The sequence below is a fragment of the Bactrocera tryoni genome, chromosome 4, assembly GCF_016617805.1.
Source record: "Bactrocera tryoni isolate S06 chromosome 4, CSIRO_BtryS06_freeze2, whole genome shotgun sequence".
NCBI classification, from domain to species: Eukaryota; Metazoa; Arthropoda; class Insecta; order Diptera; family Tephritidae; genus Bactrocera; species Bactrocera tryoni.
The window spans coordinates 34,425,551-34,448,212 of record NC_052502.1 but is presented as its reverse complement, the minus strand read 5'-3'; the positions used below and the strand labels follow the sequence as shown (position 1 = coordinate 34,448,212).

Sequence of the window (22,662 nt, the reverse complement as noted above, 5' to 3'; positions counted from 1 at the left end):
TGATAGAATGTTGTCTCTAGCGGAAAATGGCAAAAAGTGGTTGCCCAAAATGGTACATATTTGGTTCATTAAAATGCATTATAAAGATAAAAAAATAAGTTAAATGTTGATTAGAAATACGAAAATACTTTTTCGACTACCCAATATATATAAAGCTCATAATCATGCTACTGGACAGTATTAGGCACAAGCGATGATGAAAGAAAAAGCCAGTCTCTTTAAGGCTTTCGACATTCATCAGGATAAAAGCTTTATAAGATTCCGCTGTTTTCCTATTATTCAATATTTTATACTAAGAAAATATGAAAATATGTACTTTGCGTGAGAAATTAAAAACATATCATGCTGTATCGAAAATAAGGTTTAAAGTTCCGTTTTTCAAGCAGCCATATGTTATGCTAGAATTCCGAATATGTTTTCAAAATGTTTTGAATAAGTGTTTGAAAACATATTTAAATGAAAAATTTTGCCAAAAATACGCGCTTATACAAATTTTCATATTTCGTTAAAGTATTTGAGTTGCTATGAACGGAATGGACCAACGGACTCGATACATTTTTAGATAATGGAAAAAAACTAGAAAAACATTTTCGTACTAAAAAATACGGATGTATATATTTTGTATATACGTATGTATATAGATATTTATACATATAAAACTGAAACGTTTTATTCCGCGGCTAAAATACCCGATAAACAATGCCACGCGTGGCAGTTTTCAAAATACACATAAAATGTATTTGTGTGATCTTGCTTCATTCATTGAGTACTACTAAGTAGCCCTCGAAATTTGTTAGGCATTTCGTGTCTGAGGGAATAGTATTCTTTAGATATTCATGTTTTTTTCTTTTATTAGTTTTATATTTTTTCTCTTGCAACATGTTGCTGCAGAGAATTATAGTTTTGTTTACCTAACGTTTATATACATATATCACCTGAAACTAGTCGAGACAGATGTAGGATTGTATAGATATACATATGTAAATGATCAGAGTGACGAGTTGAAATCCGGGAGACTGTCTATCTGGCCGTCCGAACGTCCATTCGCGCAAGCTTGTAAAAAATTAATATATCTTGATGTAACTGGTACACATGTTTTTCTATCAGTTCCAATTTCGCATTCCTATTTCATATTGCAACCATATACATTAGAGTGATTCAAAAAAAAATTTTTTTTTTTTCGTTTGGTACTCGGAAAAATAGGTTCCTAGACACCTCTAAGAAAGCCTCTCCAAACATGAGTTTTTACTTGTAACGGGAAGGTCCGCCAACATACAATTTTCTATTTTTTCTTATTATCAGATAGAAAAATTTATATCTCGCTTCCGACTACTTAAAAAAATATATTGTTCCTTAGATTTTGTAGGAAATTGAATGCTCTACAAAAAAGGTCTATTATGATTTTTTCGTAAACCCAAACGTTTAAAAGATATTAACAGTTAAAGTTTGATTATTTTTGGAAACATTTTTTATTTCTTATGAATTTTATAACTCAATGAAAAAAAATTAATATGAATAGATTTTTGGAAAGGCTTTCTTAGAGGTGTCTAGGAACCTATTTTTCATAGTACCAAACGAAAAAAAAAAATTTTTTTTTGATCCACCCTAATATACATATATATACTATATTTCCAATTTTAAATTCTATTTTATTCTTTCACTTTCTAGTACATAAATCAAGAATAAATTAATATAGCGAAATAAAACTTTGTACGAATAAGACCTTTGAAGTCAGTGTATGGATATACATATAATTGAAATTCAGAGAGAATTTTTTCCTTATAATAGTTGCTCTGTGTATCACAAATGGGTGGAATCGGATCAATACTTTCCTGAGCCCCCCATATTCTTAATATAAAGATTTTCGAACTCCTCGATCGGTCAATATGTGGTTATCTCAATGAAAATGAGAGAGGCGTGTTTCACTCATATGTAGCAGTGTATCTTTGTGTCTAAAATAAAAAAAATTGGGCTTGAAAAAGTTTGATCTAGTCCCCTTATAACTAATATCAGGAATTTCGATAAGCCGGTGTTTACTCAATATGTGCTTGTATGTGAAGTACTTTATGAAACTCAGCAGCCTGTTTTTAGTATGTAACACTCAAAACATTGTGGTATTGACAAAAATAGTTAAAATCGGTTGCCAGCACCCGAAGGAATTCTCCGGTCTTTGATTTGCAAGAGTATGAAATGTTCGGTTGTACCCACATTTAGCCTTCGTTACCTTCTTTCATACATACCAACTTTTTATTTCAAGAAATTTCATAACATTAACTTGAGAAATACTAAACAATAATAAAGAAAAGTCTTTAGTAGCTGTTGTACACATCTAAAGGTTGTCTCACTTTATTCAAAACATGTGGTGCAGAGAAGGCTTTTTACACAGTATTTGATGACATTACGAAAATTACTTCAATGATTACTGAGCATAATATGTCAAATAAAAAAGTTTTCCATAGAAAAAGCCAACTATTACATTTCGGGATTTGACAACCCTAGTGTTGCAATTTGGCAACTCACAACTTTAATGTAAATTTTGACATTTTTGATGTCATACATGCTCAGAACGTTTTGACACACGAGCGTTTTTTGTGTTGTTTAAAGTAACTTAAAATGTTAATTCTAAAAGGTACATAACCATTTGTCTTTCAAGAAAGGGGGAAAACTGTTGAAAATGAACCACTCTCACCAAAACAATGCGATCTCTCACACATCGCCAAAACGCATGTTTGCGAGATACCTCAATCAGAGTGACAAAAGTGATTCGAAAATTGGTTCAAACGCTTAAAAAAGTGTATAGAGATGCAGAATATTTTGAAAAAAGATCGATTTTCGCTGATTAATATTTGCCTTATGGTGGCAAACTTAATACTTATATCCTGTTCAGGCTTTTTACTTTGCCAAGAAATTTGAAAACATCAGCGAAAGCAAGAATGCCGGTGCGGGGTAATGCAGTATATGTAACTAGTAAGGCTCAGGAATAGAGCTGAATGGGTTTTAAAGTGTTGGATTATCTTCAAATTTATCTCAATATACATCTGCACATATGTTTCTGCATATATTAAATATATAAAAAGGTTATTACTTCATTGTATAACACGTCACCTTAGAACAGTTTCATAGTTTATAAGAAAAATGTTTCCGCTCTGTATGGCTTTTTGTACTTTATAAAAATAACGCTTCTAAAAGTAAAAAAAAAAATCCACTTATAAATTCATGAGCGACTTTACAAACATTGTCAAACGTAATAGTACTCTTTGCTACATATTACATACATATGATATCCATTGACTTGTAGAACTTATATTAATTTATATAAAAAAAAGCTTATAAGGTATAAAAAAGACATGCTTATGATATAATTTACTCACTTAATCGTTGTTTAGGAACTTTGCTCTGCTTTTTGTGGTGAGTGAAAAGGTATCGATATTACACGCGATCAGAAAAGTCGTCTTTTTTTATTATAAATGCGTTGGATTATATAAAAACAATCACGTTTTACTTTGAATAATTTTTAAGTTACACTTTTTTCCAAAATCACAGTATTTATTTTTACTAACAAATTTTGCTTACTAAATTTGGTGCCACTTGGTACGTTTTGTTTTTTTTATGCTTTGTTATTTCGATAAGTTTGTTTTTTGTTTTTTTATTTCTTTTTTTTATTTTTTGCTACAAAGACACTATTTTTTCTTGTATTTGCTGTGTGTTTGCCGTTTTTTGAAGGCGCTGGTACACGTTAGGCTAGGTCAGTGTGCGAGTTGCGCGGGTTTCGAGATCAAACACCGAAATATTTAATGTGAAATTTCCGCAACCAAATTGAAAATACTCGTTTGTTCTGTTTTTTAAATTTTCGCTGAAAATGTTCGAGAATTTCAAATTCTTTGCTAATTGCTGCAATTGCGTGCGAAAGCTGCGCGATTTACTTTTCAATAATAATTTTATTTCCTATTTTTTGTGTCGACTTTTGCAGGTTAATGTCCTTTGGCACGTGTGCTGTGTGCAACGATAAGAAGAAGAAGCAGAAAAAACGAGTGCAAGGCGATTATCGGTGCTACGTTGCTTAGTTGAGGCACGCAAATTAAATGCAAATAAAAATAAATTTTTTCTTGGACTCAAAACGCCGCTAAAATGTTCAGTGTTGCTGGTGAGTTTTGGCTATGCTATCTTTATTATATTTATATAATTTTCAGTTATTTAGTTGCATTAATTATTATGTATATATTATTATTTTTTTAATTTCGTCTTCGCTTATCGGGAATGTGTCTATTTTTACACTTTGCAAGTTTAAGTGTTTATGTGTGTGTGTGTGTGTGTATTTTGAATGCACCTTATTTTTGCTCTGCTCGATTTGGCTCTCGAAATTTGCTTTCATGCATTAACTGTGCGCGTTTTCTTTAAAATATTCTTCTTGCAAGCAAATATAGCTGCGTTCGTTCACAAAAGCTGCTCAGTCAGCTTCAGCCGCGGCTTGTGTTGTTGTAGTCATTGCTCGTTTCGCTTAATTCTTAATTATTATGAATGTTGGCGCTTCTGACGTTCTTCACTTTAAATTTAGCAATGCAATTTATGCAGAGTCCATATATGCCTCCCGGCTACGGTGTGACGTGTAGTATTCTTATTGCAATTGCTTGCCTTGCAAATGATCGCCACAAATTGTATTTGTTGCTGTAGTTGTTGTTGCTGTTTCGACTGCAATTGCCGCTGCACTGAAATCGCCAATAATCCAGCCAGTCAAAAACGTATTGATAAAAGTAAACCAACAACGGTTTCACCATTACACTACAGTCACCAATAGACCCGTCTCTCGTAGCTGCGGTTATTGCTGTTTTCGTCTGTTTCCTTCTATCACTCAATACTATTGCTGCGCGCACTTTGCTGTCTACTCCCACTTATTTCTATTTTTCTATTTTCCTTGCTTTTATTTTATTTGAATTTTTTTCAATTAAAAGGCTGCGTGATTTTTGCTTTTTTGCTTTGCCCTCAGTAGTTCAACATATGGTTGCGTTGGAAAATTGCCGCTTCTTCAATTAAAGAAAAATTGAAAGTGAAATGCTATGCGAAATTCACACTATCGAAAATTGGCTGTGAATTGCTTAAATGAGCGCTGCTTTTCACTTGCAACAATAATTAACCGCAATCACGTGACCTTTAGTCATACGTTTGTGTACTCGCGTCAAACTCGTGTTTACCGTTTGCAATTTAAATAATGTATGCATAGAGCACGTGCTGCTAGTGATACCTTCAATTTGTGTTTCGGTTAGCCAATTTCAAAAGTTGCTGTGCAATAATGATTACTTTGCTTTTGAAAACGATTACTTTGCTTTTGAAAACGATTACTTTACTTTTAGTAACAATTACTTTACTTTTCAAAACGATTACTTTACTTTTTATGTGTAAAAACTTGCAGTTAAAGTTGAAAGTTCCGGCGTATACGTCTGCTCAACAGCGCTTCGTCCTACTTTATGCCGCCTTGTGTATTAATAAGTTGCGAATTTCAGTTGAAATATCTGCATACTTCGATTGCATTACACTTATTTTGTATTATTTATATTTTCTTCCATTTATTTTTGCTTACATTTTCTCTCATTTACGCCGAAATACCGGTATTAACGAGCGCAAGCGCGTTTAAATTCAAAAATAAAGTAGAAAACTGCAGCAGTTCTTAAACCCGATTGCCGCATCTGCAAGATAGCTTTCCACAGTTTTTACTGTTTTTTTTTTTTTTTATTTCCTTGCTCGTCTGTCTGCTGGCGTTTGCCTTTCGAATGAACACTTTGTTTCGTTTACCGCCTCTTAGTGTCGTCTTATTCGCATTCACATAAATAACTTTACATTATGTACATGCTATACATATAGTAGTAAGTACATACATACACCTACATACATACAAATTGAATCAAATGCTTTTATTTGCGTTTGTTTAGCATTTCTTCAGCCAGCTCTTATGAATTTATCGACTTTGTGTGCGTTCATTTAGATCTTATGGCTACTAATATATTGTTTGCTTTTCATTTGTCTTTGGTACGAAATTTTTTCGTAGACCTTTTATTTGCGCGTTCACCGATCTTCACAACAATTCTCAAACAGCTCTGAATACCAACTGAGGCGATTCTATTTGAAGCGATACACTATTCTGTGGGCTGCTGCTTTGTATAGCGCCGTGCTTTTGCGCCTCACTTTGTTTGTATGCTCACACATATTCACACGTATGTTATATTACGAGTTTGTAGCTATGCATGCTTGCAAGTGTGTATGTGTGTTGCTGTGACTTGCGGTTGATATAAATACCATGCAAACAGCTACTTTGTGCTGTTGTGATGTGATTACGTGATATCAACATCACAAGTTGATCTTGCCAAGCTTTTTAACAGCAAAACTTTAGCGAAAGTCGTGAAAATTACAGCTTTAAGCTTTCTGCTAAATTTGTGCTTTGCTTTCAAAGTTTTTTAAACAGAAAAAGCAAATAATGTTTAATTTAAAATTAATTGAAATAAACACTGCCAATTGTTAATTAAGGAAATGGAGAACACAAGTTTTCTTGTAAACCAATTTTACAGTTTAAAAGCTTTTTTCCAATGTGAAAATTTATTATTGTTGTTACTAAAACTTTTAAGAGATATAGTTAAAGAGATAGATTATATTTAACTAAAAAGTAGACTATACATACTTATGCCACTTCATCTTACTAAAGAGTTAAAAATCACAATTTCTCTTCAAATATATCTATAACGCTTTGTGAGCATTTTGGTCAAATGAGTACACATTTATAGTACTTTATATACCTAACTTTGGGTCATGACAATTACTCAGGTTAGGTGAGGTAAAGAAGTTGATTTCTCGTGAGGCCACATATAATTTCACTTGAATAGTTAAATACGCTTCTCCGTTGTGATGCCCAAATTTCCTAGGTATGAATGAAAAAAACCATCAAATCTCGACAAAATGCCTAGAGCCTGCCAAAAATTTATTGAGAATATCAAATCCAGACAATTCGTCGGGTTCGTAAAAATTATGGCCGAGATGCTTCAACCTTATTTTGGCGAAAGGTGGTTAGTGGAGAAGAAATTGTGGTGATGTGAGTCTTGCTAAGAGTTAACGGTTCAATAGACCTTTCACAAGCCCACAACTACTGGTTTTTGGCCAACGCTTGCTGAGCTCCCACGTAACCCATAGATCCAGTGCTTGAATGCACGAAGGCAGCGGAATCCCTGCTTATTCCTATTTAGATGGAATTTGGGTATTGGGGCCTTTTCTTGCAAGCTCATCGGTTTTATAATTTCCGACGATTCCGTAAGATTCTGCTAGTGAAGTCTTGCACTCCTTGTCTAGCCTTGAGCTCACTGTCAGACAACTGAAGTCCTGTCTGCATATAGCAGACGTTTAAAAAAAAATTAGCTGAGAAGGAATCAATAAGTGAATTTTGGAAAACTATATCATAAATGCTGCATAAAAGATAAACCTTTCTTGAAACTAGTTAACAGAAGGATATTTAAAAAGATTATGGAAGAACATTTGGCCTGATTTAAGTAAGAGCGCAGACTTTGGACATTCTGTCGATGTGTATAGATGAAATAGTGGAATTAGCAAAACAAACCGGTTTAAATAAAGTAAATGTGGAAGATGTCGAAGAAATAGTGCAAAAAAGAGTGGCTAGTCTTTCTCATAATGAGCTTACGCAGATAGCAGAGGAAGAAGAAAACAAGAATATTGACAGTAGTGATTTCAAAGAAGAGCAAGAAAACTTTCGGTCGTGCTTTTAAAAAGGAGTTTTACTTTTGGACCAACTTATTGAAAATTATCGAAATTTTGATAGGAGTTCACATGCTGTATCCACTTATCAACAACTTCTAAACGAACATTAGATGCCTTCTTGATAAAAGGCAGAAAATTGGAAACACAAAATTTACTAAGTGATCTGGCGGATTTCTTTTTTTTCACAAGATTACTTAATTAGGTTAGATATTACCAATTTTCTCTTAATCTTCCTTTAACTCCACATTGCTCTGAGTCAAAATTTGGAAACTGTGCAAATTTAATACCAGAATAATGATTCATTTTGAATGACGCATCTCGCGCTGTGTCCACTATACGATGAAGCTAAATTTTGCTTGAATGGGTAGGTTAATAAACAAAACTGTAGCATTTGGAGTGCCGATAATTCTCAAGCTACTGTTATATCCTCAAAAAGTCACTGTTTGTTGTGCTCTATGAGCAGAGGGAATCATTGGTTCTAATTTGACCTTTTTATTATCAAAGCTGAAACTGTCAATGGGGAACGCTATATTGTCGATAAATGACTTCTTCAAATCTGAATTTAAGGATGTTGAGGTATACGGCGCTACATGTCATACAACCAAGGAAACAATAACTTTCTTGAAGGAAACTTTTGGTGTAATTGAGTTAATACAGAGGTGGGCATATGAGCCCTCAGTGGCATTTTGCGCCGTTCGAGCACGCGTGCACATTTTGAGGGCTAGATGAGGTGATCATCTCTTGCAAACATGAAGAGGGAAATGAGAGCACGCATTTTACCACTCCTTGTTTAAAAATGTGAGCGCGCGTATATAAATGTATGAGTAGTTGCACTATGGGTAACAATTGTAAAATTGTCTAACAATTTTAAGTTTCTTTATAACTACCATAAATTTATAAAATGGTAGACAAATGATAAAAAGTATAATAAATATTTCTGAAGATGTTCTTTGGTTGAAGTTCCAGCTGCTTCCAAAATGCATTCTTTAATGAAATCTCCATCGAAAAATGAGTGGTTACCTAAAATCATTTGAAGTGCAATCGCGTAGCTAACATAGATTGCACCGTTACTATCAACAGAACACTCCTAAAAGTACAATATTCCCGATAATACCATATTTGGAACAACTTAATAAAATTTAATAAAACAATTATAGAAAAAAAATCTCAATTCTTTGTATATTTTGGTAAAATAACCAAACTGAAAAATATCACAAATCATATATTTTTATGTAAGCATTTTCATTAAATCGAACTGCAATATGTTTAAAAAAATGCCCTCATCTAGCCCTCGTTCGCACTTCGCTAACTTTGCGGGCTAAAAATTTGCCTATCCTTGAGTTAGTATATCTAAGTATTAACACCCATTAATAGCCCTGACAGACGAGCAAAATTAATGCCCATTAACCAACGCTAATGCGCATTGAAATTTTATGGTGACAGACGGCAGACTTGTGCATTTAGACAGCTGATTGTGAAATTTGTTTAATTATTAAAAAAAAAGTGAAATAAAAATAAATAAAAGAAATTATTAATGGAAATTTTGGTATTTTTGGAAAATCAATATAAATTTAATGAAAAAATTCGTTTATTAATAACTTCGTTAAAAGATAATAGAGTGATATTAAAAGCAATAATTGATTGTAATGCGAAAAAAGTGTGCGAAAAGGTTAAGAATATTGGAGAAATGGATGGCAAACTGTGCGTTGTTTGCTTTCTGCCATCTAAAAATATTAAAATTTGTGTTTGTTAATACACTTGCACATAATTTAAGTAGCAATATAAAAACTGCTAACCTCTGATGCGACATCTGTCAAACAATAGCAAAAATCAGACATTTTTAACGAGTGTTGCTTACACAAATTTGGTAAATTCAGCTAAATGCACGAAATTCTTGTATATTACAAATTTGCATTAACACGGGCCAAATGCGGAAGTAAATGTAAATTAAGCCCGCTAATGCAAATTAGCGCTGTCGTCTGTCAGGGCTATAATTTCTTATATGTATGTATGTCTTAAATATGTTGAAATTTTCCGTACTCTCTCTCTCTCTCTACTTCTCTCGTCGTTTCGTAGATAAGCTTAATGGAAACTATAATATTTTTAACTGATCTCATGTTTTCAAGCATAACTGCAGACAAACATATATATGTCTGGAGATTGCACCATCTAAAATACAGTAGCGGACAAAAAAAAAGAGGGCACCTTAGAAATGTGTGATTATTTGATTTTATTTGGACTTTTATAAAAAAAATTTCATGAAACTTGATTCATTTAAGTATTCGAAACAAAAATAAATAATTCAATTCAAAATAAATATTTATACTTTTTATTAGAAGCCGAAACAAAATATTTCCGATATTTTAATTGCTACTAAGATACTTATAAAAAATGTACTCAAAACTAAACGCGATACAATAAAAACTCGATTTTTTTTTAAATAACTTAGTAATAATAATGGAGACATCAAAATGTCTTCATTCAATATTTCATGGCGCCTCATTTGTTTTTTATCACGGTTTTTATTCGTTCGTTCAACTAACGACTGTAAAATTTATGCCGGTATACCGTTATAACAAATCTCTTCAATTATTCGGCCAAGGTCTGGCAATGTCCAAGTCTCTTCTTGGTTATCCGCGCTTTCATGATGTTCCAAAGGTTTTCTATGGGGTTTATATCAGGACTGTTCCCAGGCCAGTCAATTGATAAAACACCCAATTTTGTGTATGTGTATTAACCATGTCTTTATAAAAATGAAATATTAATAAGGATATGCAATATAAAAAAATGTTACTTACCGATTTGGCTCGATGGCATGGCGCAGATCCTGAAATCATCCATCCTGAAAAATTATGTTGTCCATATAGGAAAAGTGATCTTCAATTGAAGGGACCAGGTTTTCCAGTAAGATATTAATTTTGGACTCATCTGAAAATATGACTTCTCTTCAATCTTTCTTGGTCCAGGTTTTGTGCAGTTTCGCCCATTGGAGGAGTTTTTGTCGCATTTTTACCGCCAATAGTGGATTTTGGCAGGTCGACAGGCAGTTAGTCTGGCTTCTTGGAGGCGCCGTCGTACTGTTCGCGTACTGATCTCGGTTCCATTTAATTCCTGAACTTCGCTTCTGATGTCTTTAGATGTTTTAAATCTGTTCTGAATACTAATCCGCTTAATATGGTGGTCATTAGGGAGTGCCATTTTGAGGCAACCTTTTTTTTCAACTGAAAAACAGGCTCAAAACTTTCGAAATGTGTAAAAAAAAAGTCACTCAAAAGATGAGCTCTTAATATTAATATTAAGAGGTGCCTCTTTCAAATTTTCTGTTTTCCATATAAATTACATGGAAAAAAAATCGTTTTTTTGTGGTAGTTATTCGGCGGAGGTTATTATATGTGCACGCGATGGCTGCCAGTTGGGATGGTAAACTCGATTCGGATTCTACTCGAGAATCGAGTTTTCTCGTAAAATAATCGTCAGTGAAGTCTAGAATTATTCTTGTAAAGCTTTATTCAGCCAATCCACACGATCCGTGTGAAACAATCGACAACTATCGCAATAGGGTGAATCAGCTGATTTGTTTTTGTCAAAATATTGTTTTTGAAAAGAATTTATTCTTGTGCGTAAACTGCGCTTTGAAAGATTCAAAGAAATTCTGAAAGCTGTTTTTATACTCTTGCAACATGTTGCTACAGATTTATACTCTTGCAGCATGTTGCTACAGAGTTTAATAGCTTCGTTGACGCCATTAACCGTGAATTAAGGGGTTACAGTTAAAAAGCTGAAAAAAGCGAAAAACTTTTAAATCTTTTGATTCAAAATTTTGTACACATATTATGGTATCTCTTGACTATATTATAAGACTTAGTATTAGTAAAACGATTTATTTGGAAAGGAACTACAGCTGATCTCTGGAAGCACCTCTCAAAAGATACGTTTTGCGGTGACCACTATATCTCTGAACTGGATTCTTTAAAATTAAAAAAACCGAATCGATTTCGTTAAAGGAATGTTAAATCTAGTAAAGCAAAATACATTTTTTTACAAAATGGTGGTTTCTAAAAAAAAATAAATTTTTGACCAAAATTATTGGCAAATTGTTTATAAAAAAATATTTATCGGTCAGAAAAAAATTTTATTTAATTGCTAAACAATATATTTAAGTAGCTCGTGTTAAAATTTGATACTAATCGGTTTAACCGCTTCCGAGTAATGTTGGTCACCGGCTTTGAAGACACCATTTTGAGAAAAACACTACGAAGTTTGTCCTTGCACTTCCAAGCACTCTGAAACGCCTTAAGATATACTAAAGCTCTAATTTCGCATAGGGGATTGCAGTAGCAGGTAGCACCTGTGGGTAGAAATATTTTATAAAGTGGGTTTGGTCTCGCCCTCTAATAATTAAAAATGGTTCATATATGAGGGCAGAACTTGAAAATGTTGGACATATGTAATATTATGTATGTTATTTGAAGTAGTGAAACGTAATCAATAGGATACTCAATTTCGATTTTTTTGATGATACGTTATTTTGCATTTTAGGTGACGATGATATGTCTCCTAAACCTCTAAAGCTACAAAGACCAAATTCGCTGAGCCCAAATATTATAAGAACTCCTACCGACACTGTATAAAAGGAACAAATGTCAGATTTATAATTGAAATTCGGAGAGAATCCTTTCCTAATAGTAGTATGTCTGTGTGCTACAAATCTGTTGAATCGGGTCCCCCATATACCTAATACAAAGATTTCTGAACTTCTGGGTGACTATATGACGTGTACATCGTCCAAATCCACACTAGATCCCATATAACACACCGACCTTATGTTCCTGAAAGTACTTTTCTGGCTTTGATCCTTACAAGTTGCAAGAGTATGAAATCTTCAGTTATATCCGAACTTAGCTCTTCCTTACTACGTATGTAAGTATGTTCGGTTATACCCTCTTTCTTACTTGTTGAAATCTATATCTTGTCAAACTATTCACACCGTCGAAGGAAATTCTAAATAAACTTAGATGCATGGCCGATTTCCCAAAATTTGGTAAACAAATATGAGTATATTATATTAAGTGCTATATATTAAAAATAAATTTATTATTTGTGCGTTAAATTTAATTTTTTTGAGCATAGTTAAAATTATCCGATTTAAGTGAGATGTGCACTGTTTTGTTCGAAGCCCGTTGCCATTTTGGAAATAATTTATGCTGCTCTCATAGAAAGCCCCGTTCATAATGGTAAAAAAACGGACACCATTGATTTTCACAAGCTTTTCTTGAGGTGAATTTTTTACAGCAAAATTATTCGCCTTAGGATGGAACAGGTAGTAATCACTTGGCTATAATTTGTGAATGCACAGGAACCTTCCAACCAAAATTTTGAGTTTTCGACGAATCACAATTTCTCTTCTATTGGCCAAAGCTGTCCACATCCTTTGAAATTTAAAGTTTGGCGCGATCCGTTCGATTTTGTTTCAGTTCAGCAGCGATTCGAAAATGGAAATTCCCTCCTTACGTCGGTTTTTTGTTAAATCGTGTAAAACCCATAGACCGTGCTTCCTTTGTATTCAGCTCTGTTTAAAGGTACATTATTTCATCGATATTTTCCACAATCGGTCTTCCTTTGACATCAAAATGATCGGATTTGAAACCAAAATTCCACATCTCTTTCTGTTATAGTATCACAGTTAAACAGTTAAGTTATAAACACTCCTAGCCGCTTGGCTTGCGTTTGCCTTTATCGATGAAGAAACTGTCAAATATGGCAGGTGTCCATCCTTGACGTGTGCTTAAAAAATAATGAGTCCAGCAAAACAAGTCTTTGAAGTGATGTTTACGCATATTTCAATTATTAGCTGAGTTATTAATCATGCTAAACAAAACTTGAGAGGAGAGCAAACCACACCAGTTTCCTCACTTGGTGTTGCGTACAACAAAAGGAATATTCTATACTGTGAGTTGTGGACTAGTTTTTCAAATATGGCATTTTTTAACAATTGCATTCGTGAGGCCATCGCTTCCGACAACAAGCGCAGTGCCATAAAATCTATTTTATAAGTTCAAATTGAATATTAGTTTATTCACTCTTTAACAACTCAGATGACTCATGATAATAAGTAATTTAAAAACAAGTAAGGAAGGGCTAAGTTTGGGTGTAATCGAATATTTAGATACTCTTGAAATTTGCCAGGACCAGAGTCTGGGAAATACATCCATATAGGGCTAGTTTTCACCCAATTTTATCCATTACGAATACAACGATACATTGTTGTTATTTATGCTCTCTCAATTTCATTAAAATAACTCCCACATTGACTGATATACGTTGTATAAAGTCAATTCAAAAACTCACTATTTGTGCAAAGTCTTGTTCGAATATGTGATTAGCGCTTGATTTGTGTTCATATGGAATTTAAAATTGTGCTATAAAAATAATTCACAAACAAATATCAATCTTCCAAACAAATATTATTACAATTAAATTTCAATGTGTATTTGAAGAGATATTCCTCATCATCAGGACGAAGTTGAACCATCAAATTAAAATGGTTGCAGTAAAGCTAAATTTTATGCATGTTGTCTTGTGAAATGCCCAGAAGGAAACGTCGAAGACACTATAAAATTTATACATTGCGTTCAAAAAATAACGTTTTCGTTTCCAAAGTGAAGGTGGGTCGGTGTAGTGTAGCGCTTATTAGGAAAGATGTTGTGAATATAGAAAAAATATTGTTTTGTTATAGCTGATGTTTATTCAAAACTTGCTTCAATCTCACGGGTTGTTTATTATAGCCTGCCATATTTACTTTATAACTTAAAACTAAATTTTCCGTATATGAAAGGCCAAACATTCGCTATTAGATTGACCTCTGGTGCCTGTGATGACTAATTTAAAGTAACAATATGATTTTCTTGCTTCCATTGAGTACCGAGTCTAGTTCTATGTTTCGGATCATGGTTTTCTTGTATGTAGTTATTATCCAATCATGGTTATTTTTTGCGTAAGACATTTCAGCTGACTTCAGTAAGATGCTCAGGATTTTCTTAACCAAACATGTCGCAAGAGATTGAGAAATAGAAAAGTTGATTATCTGAAAATATCACATTGCTCAAATAACGGTAGATGTTGTCCTCTGCTACGTTTCTGGTTTCTCCATAATGGTCAGACCACCTCTTCACAAATGTATAACTCGCATTTAAAATTTTTTCAATTTTTTTAATAGTACATTTGGGTCCTTTGGGACGAGTTGTTAGAAAGCTTGCTTCAAAATGTTTCTTATACTCTGCACTCATTTTACTTTTTTTATGGTACTACCTGACGCACTAAGAAGATCAGAAACAACGGCTTTTTCAATAAGTTTGCAAATGGTTTGGGATATCAATGACATTTTTTATTCCTGTGAAAGTACATTCGTTGCCATTATATATGACTCTCGATTTCTTTCGCATGGCCACCACGGGCACGCTTGCTGAAGTCCAGACGCTGAATCCAATTTTCGACGGTTTTCAAGCATAAATCGGCCGATACTGCTGCAATTCTACGTTCGATATTCGTACGAAGTTCATCAATCGGGGCTGACTAGGCCCACAGGCCAATTGACTGAGCCATTTCGTGAGACAACACGTTTACCAAACTTGGTTTTCAATAAATCGTTTGTGACATTCGCTGTGTGGCTTGTGGCGCCATCCTGTTGGAACTACATATTAACCAAGTCCATATCATCCAATTCGGTCCAAAAATATTCAGTTATCATTGAGCGGTAACGTGTCGGTCTTGATCATCACGGGGAAGAAGTACGGTTCAATGACGTCGCCGACCCATAAACCGCTCCAAACCGTATTTTTTTCAGGATGCAATGGTGACTCATGGAGTACGTGTGGATTGCTGCTTAACCAATGGCGCATATTTTACTTTTTGATGAAGCCATTCAGCCAGAAATGAGGGTCATCGCTGAAGATGATTTTTCGATGAAAATCCGGATCATTTTCAAGTTGTTGCTCAGCTCAATTCAGTTACATACGACGATTCTGGTAGTCATCAGTTATTGCGTCAATTTAGTCTTTTAAGGATGTAGGCCAAAATCTTTTCGCAAACTTCGCCACAACGTCGTCACAAAGGTGCCCCACGCTTGAGAACGACGAGTGAGAGACTGAATTAGGTCTTCCTCAACTGATGTGCTAGCGGCAGCAATGTTTTCGACGGGAACATTTTGTACTATGCTTGTGGATTTTTCTACTGAACGCTCCATTGTTAATCTGACAGGACGATTATGGAGACCATAAATTGGACGCTCTTAAAGTAGAGGCAACTGACTCCGAATTTCGCCAGTAAATTTTAATAATTTCGGTTCTACTACTTTTGTAGTGTCCCTATTGAAAAACCCGTTAACGGACCGAAATGCGCGCGGAATCAAATTAATTAATAATTTTAATTAATTTTCGAAAAAATCAAATGAGTTTTCCGAGATTTGATCACAGAAAGAAATAACGTTATTTTTGAACGCACTGTATCGGAAACGCTTGATATAGTAAAATAATGAACAGTTTTATATAAAAAAATTCTGAATGATCATGTTTTCCTTAAACTACAATAAAAAACCTTCAAATCACTCCAAATTATGTGGTGAATATAAATAACAAATTCCATTCTCTACAATTATAATTTTAGGATTCATATCTTTGGTATGAATAACTACTTCCTTATTGCACATTTTCGTTCAGCGAAATCTCATTTCCACAACTAGTTTTTCAACTTAAATAATATCGTTTGTTTTGATGCACTATAGCAATAAGATGTGCGAAATTTTCGTCTCCATAATAATTGGCCCAATAAAACTACGCAACCGTTTTTGAAGTCATTCAACTAACAACTCGTTTGCGGCATCCAAATATGCATACATACTCAACTACACTTAATAATGCTCGTGTGCAATTTATATGTTAACAAATGGTTTGTATGGACTGGCTGCAGTAATCCAGAATGCTTTGATTTAATTATGCAAAAACACCAGTTTTTGTCATTAAAATTTGAACAACATTAAGTCATAAACGTTAATTTAAAGTTTTAATGGCTAAGCAACTTGGCGATTAAGGCCTTGCTAAAAAAGGATATACGCCAAACAGAATTTGCAAAATGATTATTGGATCTTCCGCAACAACATTTTTTGCATTTATTTATTCGGAAATAAAAATTCAAAAATCTGCTCAAAAGCATTTTTAAATGCTTTTTGCATAGCTATTGGCATGTATGTATATTCACGATCATGCAAAGATCGCTGGTTATCACTGATCTTGTGATATAAAAACCTGTACTTTAGATTTCTAATAGAAGTGAGAGAGAGAGAGGGGGGAGAGTAAAAATTGTATTCTCTTGCAGATTAGTGAGTATTATATAATTTTTTTTTTGTTATAAGCTACGTTCCCGCAAAAGATATTTTTTCTGTCTATATCAGATATTTTACAAAATTGAGTTTTTCCGCTTAATACTGTAAAGTTGTTTATTATTATTATATTAATTCATAGTGGACATAGTTGACATTTTAGTGTTAGTTTAAATTATTAGTGTGTACAGAAATTGAAAAATATCTTTAGTTTAAGATTTATATTTTGGCTTAAATTGTGGCAAATGGTCGCCCCATGGATGGAAGCCTGTCTCATCAGCAAGATAATGCAGTGTGTATTTTTGGCCATCGGGTGCTATCCATGTCGAAAAGCCGTCTACTATGAGCGCTTTAGTATCTCCGCCAAAATCCTTAAGTTCTGCACTCTCCTTGCGTTCGGTACCGTCACTAGTTTCAAAACTGAAAGTATAAAAAAATAAATATTATATATTATTATATTTATTTTTTTTAATAGTAATAATATATTTATACTCGTATTTTTGGCGGATATCGAGATAAACCGGTTTTAGTCCTTAAATATTCAACCACCCTTCTCCCCTTCCGCTCTTCGCATACATCGGTATGTGAGTTATCTTCTAATAATAATGTACTTTTGTTCTTAAAATGGTTAAAATATTGTGAAAACTTGGCTTAGGCCCCATATAACTAAAATCAAGATATTCAAACATCCTGTGGACTTTATTCCTTAAATACTGGTGATGATATGTGAGGTACCCTAATGAAACTGTTTCTTTTTCTGTTAATAATACGTCTTCTTCTTCTGCTTTACTGGCGTAGAAACTGCTTACGCGGTTGTAGCCGAGTTAACAACAGCGCTAGCCAGAGCTGGAGTGTTTTCGTCCATTTGGACCACATGACCTAGCCAGAGTAGCCACTGACTTTTAATTTGCTGAACTATGTCATCGTTCCATCGAATGCCATATTCGCCTTGGCCAACTCGCAAAAGACCATAAATCTTCCGCAGAACCTTTCTCTTGAAAACTCGTAACGTTTACTTATCTTGTTGTCATCGTCCATGCCTCTGCATTAAATAGCAGGATGAGAATAATAGAGTTTTGTTTTTCTTCGTTAAGTTACTTCTTAGTTGCCTACTTAGTCCGAAGTAGCACTTGGCAAGAGATATTCTGCGTTGGATTTCGAGGTTAACGTTGTTGTTGGTGTTGGTGCTGGTTCTAAGAAAGACGAAATCATCTACGACTTCGAAGTTATGACTGCCAACAGTAACGTTCACCACCAGAACCATTTGCTTTGCTTCCTTGTCCAGTCTGAAGAAAGCAGAACTAACGGCGTGGTTGTTGATGCCAGTGCTATCAATATCATCCGGCGTACGTCAGCAGCTGCACACTCTTATAGAAGATGGTTCCTTCACTATTTAGTTGTGCAGCTCGAGTTATTTTCTTCAAGAGTAGATTGAAGAAGTCACTCAAAAGGGAAAAGCGTGTTGTCTGAAACATCGTTTGATATTGCACGGCTCGGAGAGGTCCATCCCGATCCTGACAGAGCTTTTGGTTTTGCTCAACGACAGTTTACACACCCGTATTAGTTTTTGCGGGAATAGCAAAGTCAGACAATATTTTCGTCCTGATAAGACCCAACCAATAATAGTTATCCCACTGTAGTTCGCGCAGATTGTGGGGTCTGCCTTTTTGTGGATTGGGCAAAGGACACTTAAATTCTAATCGTCGGAAATCTTTTCGTCCGACCATATTCTACAAAAAAGCCGATGCATGCATCTTATCAGTTCTACGCCACCGGCAATCCATCGGCCCCGCCGCTTTGTAGGAATCGATTGGGGAATTGGTTTCGGCATCTCCTGATGTTATGCCTTCATTGCCATTCAGCAGGCTGAAGAGTATGCTCTAGCACTGATGCTAGATAATAGATCACATCGGGGGGATATACAAGAGTACTGGCCTACACCCCCTTTTATGTAAAGGTGAAAAGAGATCTGAGCTAAATTATTCGACACTGGCAAATTTGTGTCGGGAACACATATGTATGTTAATTCGTAATTGATTTCTGATCCTGAAATTTCTGTGACTAGGAGATTTATTTTTTTATATTCCATGGGCACACACATTAAGTGTGAGGTGGATAAAAATTGGAGCACTTTGATCAACATGTAGAAAAGTTATTTTCACTACAAATACCGGAGGATGAACTCATTGAATTACTGCAAAAATTTGTTCTAGTGTCAGTACGTTTTTACCCTTACTTAAAAAGAGATTAATTCTCTTCAATTATATCTATTATTATAAGGCTCATTGACCTCCAAAAATGTCGTTTAACACATTATATTTCCTTATTAAAATTTTATTGAACAAATCTTTTTTTTACCATTTTTTGAACAATTCTTGAAAATGTTCCAGGAATATTTAAATGCAGCTTAAAGTTGAAAACTAGTTCTATAATGAAACAAAGTATTTGCAAAAAAATTTATTACTTTCTTTAAGTATGAGAAAGTTTAGGAACGTTCTCACACATTGGGAACGGGTTTGGTTTAATTAGTCAAGCATTGCATAACATAATCTTTTGCTACTTTTTTAAGTGAAATTATTTATTTCAATATGAAATAGTATAACCAGAAAATTTGCACAAACACGGTACAAATGTGTGTTATAGCATAACACTTACGGGGGGAGTAAGATTATAATTTTTTTTAAATATTTTCGTTGAATATATAATAGTATTTCGAAAATATTTTGGCAAAATTTAATATCTTAAGAATCTTATGTAAAAATTCAAGTCAATTGGAGCAAGGCTGGTAAATTACCAAGAAGAATTTTACAAGCATTTTATCTTGTTGACTCCAAAACTGCTTCTACGTTCAAACCCATCTTCCGCACAACTAACATTTTCAAAGTCCGTGAGCTGTATGCGTTTAAAACTATTGCACCGAGCCTTTTGAAACTTTGAACACTATTTCAACACATAATTCACGAGTGAAACCCGGAGAAATTTCCATATAGGTTAATAATAATTTTTCTTTCACAATAACAAATTTTCCGATTTATTTTCAAATCGCTTTTTTTTCTTCAAAGTGTTCGAAAAATATTTAATCATCATTTAATTATAGCATCGTGAAAATTTTTTTTCTTCGAAAATTATAATTTAATATACCGTTGATTTTAATAAAGAGATTTTAACTGTGTTATCATAAAAAATCACAAAATATGCGTATTTGCACGAATTAACCTTACACCCCCTTAAACAAGTTCCCGGCGAATAGAACAGCATTTTTTAGCACCATGAAGTCACAGCTTCGAATTTTTGATCTCTTGCCTTATCTGTCTTAACCAGCACTCTGCTGTATCGTTAAAAAACAACTGAGGAAATAAATTTGATCCGACACATCTGATTATCATTGCTGAATATTGAAATAATTTTTGTATATTTTTTTTGCCTTTTGTTTCGTGTTCATCCGAGATTCACTACTCGTTGCATTGCCGATTGCATTTGATTCACTTTTTCTGTGTAGTGTATTTTCTGTTTTTACTTTGTTACCTAAAATCATAACCATCTACTCCGATATTGTCAAAATCGTAACGCAACAGTCGTGCATTCGCCGAGTCGTCAAGCGGTGCTGCACAGCCGAGAGCAATTAATCCACAGATCGTCAGGACACTTAATGCAAACTTCATTTTATATTTTGTTATTGTATATTTCTGTTTCTATTGAAATTTATACAAAACATCCGTTAAGTCCGAGCTCGTAGTGTTCTCTTTTGCGGTTTCTAACTAATGCACTATTTTTTCTTATGCTGTTTGCTTTTTATATGCATAAATTAAAGCGCAGAAAATAAGAAATAAAATCGCAATCGGTATATTTAAGTAACCTAATAGAGTGCCCGAAAAACTTGTATAAATACACAGTTTGCCATTTTAACGCCACGAGTTGAGAAAAAATGTGGTATGAAAGAGATGAGAGCTAAATTAGCATCAGAAAACGCCAGTTGTTAGGTAAAAGAATGCATAAAATGAATTTGGAAACAATCTGAGATTTGAAAACAAGTTGGCCAATTAATTATATTTTAATGCAGTTATGTTCATAACGAGATAGATATTTTGTATACATATGTATATATTGTTTGTACATGTGTACACGCTACATATATTTACTCTTTTAATGTGGGTCAATGTTAGGTATTCGGCTTATAATTCGTGAAGTCATGAATGATCCAACTTGAACAACCGGAAATTCTGAGTCCTTGTTATGACCAGAACTCCTAAGAATTAATTAAAAACTCCTAAGTATGGATTAAATAGACCGAAGCATATCGATAATGTGCTTTGCGCTTGACCAAAATGTATTGAGGCGGCTAGTATCAAAAAAGATCATAAAAGCAGAGAAGTGCTGCTTTGACAATTTGTGTCCACCACCAGCGCACCACACGTCGATAATCGAATAAAACTGCCAACATAACTTTGATGAGGTTTTTTCGGTTTCGGCTCATCTTTTCCACGATATTCGACCGATGGAACATTTGTTTTCAGGTCGTAAGCATAGATTCAACACTCACCGCCAGTAATAATCCTGGTATTCGGAAGACATCGTTTCACAGACGTCAACGCCCCGCTGGTTTTCATAAAACTTGAATGATTCTGGAAACAAACGTGCTTTCACTTTTATAAGGTCTAAATGATCTTTCAAAATGGTTTTCAGTGATCCTTCCGATATTCCAACACTTCCAGTAAGATCTCTGACTGTTAATCGTCGATTATCTATTACCAGTTCCTTTATTTTATTGACGTGTTGATCGTCAGTTCATGTTGATGACCTCCTGGCCATGGCTCGTCGTCAACGCGTTCTCGACCCTCTTTCAATATTTTATACCAATGAAAAACACTTGCTTGCCACAAGCAATTATCGCCGAAGGCCTTTTGCAACATTCTGAACGTTTCGGCATCAGAAATCTGATTCCGCACAAAAATTTGTTGAATACTTTCACTCATCGTAAAAATCGCCAAATGAACTTTATGTACTTCAGAAAGATTAGCGTATACTAAAGACTAATGATTATTTTGATGTGACATTTGACATGGAAATATTTTGGCGAATGGGTTATCGGCCGAAATTTAAATTAAAAAGTCTTACTATTTTTTGCAAACAGAACTAGTAAATCTACTTCAGAGAAACCAAGTGGATTCATCGCTGTTGTTTTCTTCAATACGAACACTCTCCATATAACAGTTATGTTCGAAAATACGACAGAAGTGATAAATATTTCACGAAATACGCCATAAACGTTAAATTCAACGCTATGGGAAAAAAACTTGTTCTAATATATATACTATACATCTCATATTTACATATACCTACACATACCATATATAAAAAGTCATAACCATATTTGAAGACAGGAAAGTAAAATGCATCCGATGGGTGTGGGAAACTCACTTGTAGTTTATTATTTTAGAAGATATATTTTAGAAAATTTATTTGACGTACACATTTATCCATTGAACAGTAAAACCCGTTACAGTTGTGGAAGAGGTGGACATATTTATTACTTATAA

At 34.0% G+C, this 22,662-nt stretch overlaps 2 protein-coding genes across 2 annotated transcripts in view; both read right to left on the bottom strand.

Moving 5' to 3' along the window:
- LOC120773977 overlaps window positions 1-6,078 on the bottom strand; it is a 53,916-nt gene extending 47,838 nt beyond the window's left edge. The window contains exon 1 of the mRNA XM_040103226.1: window positions 3,372-6,078. The gene's annotated coding sequence lies outside the window, so the exon portion shown is untranslated. The remainder of the gene's footprint in view (window positions 1-3,371) is intronic.
- An 11,259-nt stretch (window positions 6,079-17,337) lies between these two features.
- Window positions 17,338-20,787, bottom strand: LOC120773811 (flexible cuticle protein 12-like). The gene is made up of 2 exons (XM_040102918.1): window positions 20,651-20,787; window positions 17,338-17,545 (listed from the first exon to the last, which is right to left on the bottom strand). The coding sequence occupies exons 1-2, from the start codon at window positions 20,785-20,787 to the stop codon at window positions 17,338-17,340; spliced, it is 345 nt and encodes a 114-aa protein (XP_039958852.1).
- Window positions 20,788-22,662: the final 1,875 nt, after the last annotated feature.